We start from the raw sequence: 7,484 nt of genomic DNA on the forward strand, positions 1-7,484 counted from the left end.
GGGTGATTCGGCTAACCTCGTTGAGATCCGTTGCACACAATGTCATCAAGGAGAAGACGACTGCGGATCTCATAGCTGCTTTGTCAGGTATGTATGAAAAGCCGTCAGCGAATAACAAGGTACACTTGATGAAAAAGTTATTCAATTTGAAGATGACATATGCTATGTCTGTTGCACAACATCTGAATGATAATATATTATCACAAATCAATTGTCGTCTGTTGAAATTGAATTTGATGATAAGATACGTGCATTGATACTATTGGTCTCATTGCCAAATAGTTGGGAAGCCATGAAAATGGCTGTCAGTAATTCTGCTGTAAATCAAAGTTGAAATATGATGATATTCGTGATTTAATTTTAGCTGAGGAGGTGTGCAGGAGGGATTCAGACGAGACCTTGTGTTCGAGTTCAGCACTGAATGTTGATTCTTGGGAGAGATCACAAGACAAGAACTCAGACAGAGGCAAATCAAAATCAAAGAACAGAGGCAAGAGCAAGTTAAGACCTAGTCAACAGTCAACTTGTTGGAATTGTGGCAGAACTGACCACATAAAGAAGAACTGTAGAAATCATAAGAAGACTGAGAATGATAGTGCTAATGTGGTAATTGAAGAAGTACATAATGCACTATTGCTTGCAGTTCATAATCTAGTCGATGACTAGATATTGGATTCAGGGGCTTCCTTCCACACATCTTTCCATCGGGAGATAATGCAGAATTATATTGCAGGTGATTTTGGGAAGGTGTACCTGGTTGATGGAGAGGCTTTGAACGTGGTGGGGGTGTGAGACATTGATATTGCACTCCCTAATAAGAACAAATAGATCTTGCAGAATGTTAGACACATTCCTAAGTTGAAGAAGAATTACATTTTTGTTGGGCAGCTTGATGATTGTGGTCATTCAGTTGTGTTCTCAGATAGCACCTAGAAGGTCACTAAAGGGGCATTGGTACTGTCTTAGGGTAAGAAAACTGATACACTTTATATGACCACTGGTTTGAATAATACTTTTGCTACTACCATTGCAGAGAGCACAGTAGATTTGTGGCATTGTAGGCTTGGCCATATGAGTCAGAAGGGCATGAAAGAACTTCTGTCTAGAGGCAAGCTACCAGAACTGAAGTCAGTTGATCTCAGTATGTGTGAGAGTTGCATTATGGGAAAACAAAAGAATGTCAGTTTCTTGAAGAGTGGTAGAACACTAAAGACAAGAAAACTGGATCTTGTGCACACAGACGTGTGGGGACCTTCCCCAGTGGCATCCCTTGGAGGTTCCCGTTACTATATCATGTTCATTGATGACCACAACATGAAGGTATGAGTTTATTTTTTAAAGCATAAATCTGATATATTTAATGTGTTAAAAATTTGGAAGGCCATGGTTGAGACAGAGAAATACTTGAAGCTGAAATGTTTGAGGTCTGATAATGGTGGTGAGTACATTGATGGTGGGTTCAAGGAGTATTGTGTAGCTCTGGGTATTAGAATGGAGAAGAACATTCTTGGGACACCACACCAAAATTGAGTTGTTGAACGTATGAACAGAACCATAAATGAATGTGCTAGAAGCATGAGGCTACACCCTGGATTACCACCTACCGTGGAGTCTGGTCCACACCACTTGAGCGGAGTCTCTAGCCGCTCAAGCAGAGGCAAGTTAGAGAAGACCATTCTTGGGACACCACAGCAAAATGGAGTTGCTGAATGTATGAACAGAACCATAAATGAGCGTGCTAGAAGCATGAGACTGCACGCTGGATTACCACCTATTGTGGAGTTTGGTCCACACCGCTTGAGCGTAGTCTCCAGCCGCTCAAGCAGAGGCAAGTTAGAGAGTTCGCTCAAGACAGATCGACAGTAAGCTTGAGCAGATGCAAGTCAGAGAGTTCGCTCGACATACCGCTCGAGCAGAGACAAGTCAGAGAGTTTGTTCGAAGAGCTGCTCGACACATGGCTTGAGTAGTTGCGGGAAACAAGTTCGCTCGATGTGGGCTTGACACACCTCTCAAGCGAACATCGCTATTATTGAATTTTTTAGGGTTTCTGCCGCATGAAGTATATATACCTAACATTTGGCTTGTGGCAGTATGTGTGTGTGAACAGTAGACACCCCAAAGTGTATTGTGATTCTTCAAGCAATAAAAATCCTCTGCAGCTCCCGTGGATGTAGGTAATTTGCCGAACCACGTAAATCTTGTGTCGTGTGTAATTGTTTAATTGTCTCTTTCGTGTTTACTTTTACTTTATTATTATCGTTTTTCACAACATTAACTAGGTGGGGTTTTTTTTTTTCCTTTTTTGTTTAAGTAGGAAGGGCAATCCAAGATTCTAAACAACATTAAACAAGGATATACTAAACTTATAAATGCATAAATAAATATTGCTAATAGCATATAAACTAAATTATCCAAAAAAAAAAAAAAACAACATAACATGTAATACTAGTGCCACGGCGAATGACAAAATAAAGAATGAGAAATATTCGAAGTAATGTCAGGATCAAGTTCAAATGTATAAGTCTTGTGTAAGTTTTTTGTAAAAAAGTTAGTTTTTCACACTTTTCATAACAGTATCCATTTTTTATAAGTCTATGTGAAACTTGTACATTAGAAGCTTATATATATCGTTATTGATCATCTTGATGTGTTAGGGCCAGATTCACATAGTTGTGTTTTCTTTCAAGTACATTCTACTATGCTCCAAGGCTCGGCTGCTTGGGAGGATGTGCAGTTTTGTTTAAAGTTGGTATCTTGAACCCAAACTAGCTTTCTTCTTTTAATTGTCTTCACATATCTCATACATAATCAGTTTTAGGATGAAAATATTTGATATTTCAATGGCAGCTACATTTTGAAAGTTTCAAGCTTTGGCCTGTCCAATTGTACTGGTTTTCTTAGATTAGCACCATTTGCTCAACAAGACACAGAGAAACTTCCTGCAAATTAACCACAGGCTATTTGATAACTATTTAAATATGAAGTGCTACACTTGATATGGTTAGACAAGAAGAATTGCCCCTAGCTGAATCACAGTTACTGAGAGTCTCAGACTCAGACTCAGACTCACTCTCAAAGTTCTATTCTCTATTGAAAGTTGAGGGGCAATGCAAAGGGAACACAGCTTTGCTATTTTGCCTCATCAACGATGATGAGTTCCCAATATCTCGAAAAGGCAATCGTTTCTGAGCCACAAATCCGCTGCTGGATGTGTGTGGTATTGTTCTTCTATCCCTTGAGACCTCCTTATTGGCATTATCATCAGTACACTGATTCTCTTTCAAGCGACAAACCAGTACTCGCTTCTCCGTCTCGTTTTGTGCATCCTGGGCAATTATGGGTTCGCTAACTACTGAGTTTTGCTCCTTCCTCATCCATTCAAGCTCTCTGCGGATCTCGGACATCTGCAATTGTAGTTCATTTGCCTTGGTTTCAGATGACATAGCCTTGTGTCTCCATTCTTGAACCTATTGATGAGAAACATGATATCTCATTAGCTAAGATAACGTTTGATAAGATATTTAAGAAGCATTAAATATGCAAGTTTCAGGCCTTGTGAAAATCATGAAAAAGCGTATCATTCTCCATTCTTCTTGCTGATTACTTCTTTTCTTTACAATCAATTCCTCTAACCTGGTCTTATTTTTCTCTAAAATGTCTTTTTGTAGTTGTGAAAAGAAATTCATGGACTTTAACTCATCTCATAAAACCGGTTCAACAAGAGAAGAATATTGCTCATAAAATCACAGTATAGATATTGAGATAAAACATAAGAAAGATGGCTATGGTTTGCTGTAGGGAAAATCTTACAGTAGAGCGTAGAGTTTGTATTTGATCATCAGAATTGAGGGCTCGATTTTCCCAAAAGTCTCGGGAGGCCTGCAGTTCTTCCATGTCCTTCCTCACCTGTCCTAGCATCTCCTGCATCTGGGACCATTGCTCTGTCTCAACTCGAACTTGCTCTACAATTCTTCGTACTATAGCCTTGCAACGTCCAGAGCACAAGTTATCTTCTGGGGACTTTGTCTTCTGTACAGAAATATATCCCAAACAGTTAGTCATGAAATTTGAAAAAATAAAATAAAAATAGACATGCATGGAGGATTTTAAGGTCCAATGCAAGTTACAAGAAATTCACCTAATGTACAAAATTAGTTTTATATCAACATAATTGTCTCAAGGAAGTGCATCTAAATGGTTGGAAATCGGGAAAATTCTAGTTAGAATGATCTGGGGAAGCTTTAAAACTATGTAGCACAAACCAGTAAGCATTCAATATGTCAACAAGTTATTGAAAATATTCAAAACATATATAAACCATCAAAAGACAAACTATATCAATCAAACGATGTGTTTGACAAACAATGATGAAGAAGCCTAGTAAACAGAGAGTAAGTTTGTGCCTGCTCAGGTTGTCTTGCTGATGTAGAAGATGAGTTAGGAAACTCAATTCTCATGGAAGAGGAGGCGGAACTGGCAACAGAGCTGTGTGGTGTAGAAAGCATTGATCTATACTCCTCTTCCATCCTGTCCAACAAAATGCCCTTTGACAACGCTTCCATTTTCCTTCTTAGGATCTCAACCTGCACAGTCTTTCCAAACAATAATACCCACTTACTGATGTGGATTACAAATGTTGAAAAAGTTGAGCAAAAAACAAGTTACAATGTCAATGATGTTGGGTGTTAAGAATCAACCAAAAAGGAGGATATATCAATTGAAAATGAAAAAGCTTTGCATAGTTGCTCAGAATTGACCTTAAATATTCCATTACATGGGCCTCGAGAAGACAAAAAATTCCACTGAACTATTTTTTTGACAAGTAAAAATTCCACTTTGTCTGATAAAGCTATAAGGCTTTGTTAAGGATAACTTTTCACTTTCAGAAACCATAATAGCATTAATCATGATCATTCAAAATTATGAGATGACTACTTTTTTTCTTTTGGGACAGTCAAAGGAGTTAAAATACTTGAGTGGCAGTCTTATGCCATCAAAATATTTGTAAAATACAGATAAGAATAAATACAGATCATTCTTACATTGCCTTTTCCACTTGAAACCAAGCACTCATTGACTTCACAACTTGTTTCCATTGACAAGCTTGCTTCTGCCATCTCCCGAATCTCCTTCACGCATATCTCACCCGATGTTGCTCCAAACTTCTCTAGCCGTCTCCGAAGAAGAGACGCCTGTTTATCAAAATTACTGAAGTTCCTAACTTCAAAATCCTTGAATCCTGAGCTCCTCTGCAACTTCTCTAGTTTCTCTACCAATTCTTGGATCTCTTCCTCCAATCCCATGCTCATATTATTTTCTTCAGAAATCTTCTTTTTCCCCTACAAAACAGAAACCAATCACCAACCCCAAGTTATCAGATGAAATTCGTATCAAAACTACAACCTTTGTTAGTTGTTGAAACACCTGTGGAAGAATAAAAGAAAAGACTGAGCCTTCAGCTAATCTGCCAAAGTAGGAGACAAGTGGGAGAATAAAGAAAAGATCATCATCAAATTGCCTGTCCTGTCTTGTCCTATATACTTTTATCAAGCAAATTCAAAATGTGACAAAATGTACCAGGTTTCTAACTACAAGACAAGCAACAAACTGAGGTAATAACTATGCGATCAGAGACATACCTGTTATAGCTATTTTCAAACCAAACAGGTTACTAGCTATTAAGCTTAGGGATGGTGCTATCCCCCACCAGATTTTGTAGCTTACTAGCTTTCATGGAAATGATCGATACACATTCAACAAAGAGGAAAAATTACCCTTATTATATTCAAAAAAATCTACTCAACCTCTTACTATTCATACAACCTCCACACTCCACATTATTTTTAATTTTTATTATTTTTTTCTTTTATTAAATATTTATTATATAAATAATAAATAAAAAATTTAAAATAATTTAAAAAGAATAAACTTAAAAAAAATTTTTAAAAAAATATTAAAAATTTAAATAATTTAAAAAAGTGTGGAGTGTGGAAGAGGTTGTGTAGCAAAGCTCTTCAAACTGCCATCTATCCATTGGGCCACTTTCACCACTATTAATGTGACACGTGGATATGGATTGACCATTAACTGGAACGCTGTCCTTCATATCAGTTCGCGCGTGTGTGTGGAAACTTTCTCTTTGCTCAAACGGAATCATTAACTCAATCAGCAACCAAAAGCTGTAAACATGACCATCATAAGTCCATCCATCTCCTCCGTTCTTACAGCCTTATAAAAGAGCATCTCTGCTTAATTGCCTTGAAACTGACAGAATTAAGTAAAAAGAAAGGAAGGAAATGTAGAAAAGTGAACAATATTTTACCTAGCTAGTTGTTTACTGACATTATTCCTATCTTCCCTGTAGAGCTCGGATTCAGCTCCAAACTTAACAATTCAAAAATTTATGTATCATTTTTTTTATCTTTCCTTTTATTTTCTTACATTTTCTCGGCAGCCAAACTGACAACCTATACCCGTATAAAATAATATGAAAAACAATACAAACAGAGAAAATAGAAAAAGGGAGAGTGACTAACAGAAACCAGAGTCTGAACAGCCGATCTCAGAGTCCTCTCCATCTTCACTCGGCTTCTTTCCAACTTCTTGACTGCAATCTCCTTTTCCATCCTCAGCAAGTTACACTCAGCCCTTAACATCTCTGCTTGGAACCTCCACTTCTCCTCTGCCACACTACCACCACCACCACCACCACCACCACTCCAACTACTACTCTCCTCAACTCTCACTCTCCTGTTCTCACTTTCCCCACCACCACCGTAGTCCAACAACACTAATGGAACCCCAGTTCTTGAAAACACACGTTCTTGGTCGAACAGCGCCTCCAGCTTTCCCTTACGGTCACGCCGAGCCTCAGTGGCGGCGGGCTTTGAAGCCACGTTCTTGGGGGCTCTCCGTCGAGGCCGGCGTGGCAAGTGGAGGATTCTCGGGGTTGGTGGGGGTGGTGGGTACTGCCATTTTGCTCTCCTTGTTGCTGTTATCGTTGACATCGTTCTCTACGTATGATACCAACGCTGTTTAGCTTTTGGGTTCGAAAATATGAGGTTTTATGGTGGTTTTGGGCTTAGGTCGATGAGAGTGAAAGCGAGAGTTTGGACTTTGGTACACCAAGTTACCAACTTTTTCCTTTCGGGGTTTTGAAACGAGAGGTCTAGTGGGTGGTTTTCTCGTGAGGTTTGGAAAACACGATGAGAGAGAGAGAGAGAGAGAGAGAGAGAGAGAGCTGGAGGACGATAGGCGTGCAACCTCGTTAAAATGAAAGAACAGGGATTTCAAATGAAAGCTGCGTTCTTTTTGCTTAGTAAATAGTAGTAATTTAACTTCCTACCTTCGACCATCTATCTATCTACTGCATGGGAATTTGAAAAAGATTTGTACTAATAGTTGTTGTTTGTTTCTGTTTTGTGACCACTTTGCCCCTTTCATTTGTTTCCTTTCTTTAATGTGTAGTGATACGTATATTTAT

General features: G+C 38.5%; 1 protein-coding gene across 2 annotated transcripts; it reads right to left on the reverse strand.

The window, feature by feature from the left end:
* Positions 1-2,941: 2,941 nt before the first annotated feature.
* Positions 2,942-7,236, reverse strand: LOC109005319 (coiled-coil domain-containing protein 6-like). 2 transcript variants are annotated; one of them, XM_018984184.2, is made up of 5 exons: positions 6,538-7,236; positions 5,044-5,340; positions 4,405-4,584; positions 3,812-4,030; positions 2,942-3,468 (listed from the first exon to the last, which is right to left on the reverse strand). In XM_018984184.2, the coding sequence occupies exons 1-5, from the start codon at positions 7,006-7,008 to the stop codon at positions 3,082-3,084; spliced, it is 1,554 nt and encodes a 517-aa protein (XP_018839729.2). In that variant the 5' UTR covers positions 7,009-7,236; the 3' UTR covers positions 2,942-3,081. The 2 variants fall into 2 exon arrangements, with proteins under 2 accessions (XP_018839729.2, XP_018839728.2); XM_018984183.2 differs by having other exon boundaries at positions 4,405-4,593; positions 6,538-7,224.
* Between the last annotated feature and the right edge of the window lie 248 nt (positions 7,237-7,484).

The sequence above is a fragment of the Juglans regia genome, chromosome 5 (genome assembly GCF_001411555.2).
Source record: "Juglans regia cultivar Chandler chromosome 5, Walnut 2.0, whole genome shotgun sequence".
In the NCBI taxonomy this organism is placed as follows: domain Eukaryota; kingdom Viridiplantae; phylum Streptophyta; class Magnoliopsida; order Fagales; family Juglandaceae; genus Juglans; species Juglans regia.

Bases quoted from the DNA above. Each gene is read 5' to 3' on its own strand.
- LOC109005319 (XM_018984183.2), bottom strand. From the start codon at position 7,008: ATGTCAACGATAACAGCAACAAGGAGAGCAAAATGGCAGTACCCACCA. The intron at 4,594-5,043 runs GTAAGAATGATC...TTGTTTGGAAAG, and splicing joins TTTCAAGTGGAAAAGGCAAT to ACTGTGCAGGTTGAGATCCT. The intron at 4,031-4,404 runs GCACAAACTTAC...ATTTCTGTACAG, and splicing joins CAGCAAGACAACCTGAGCAG to AAGACAAAGTCCCCAGAAGA.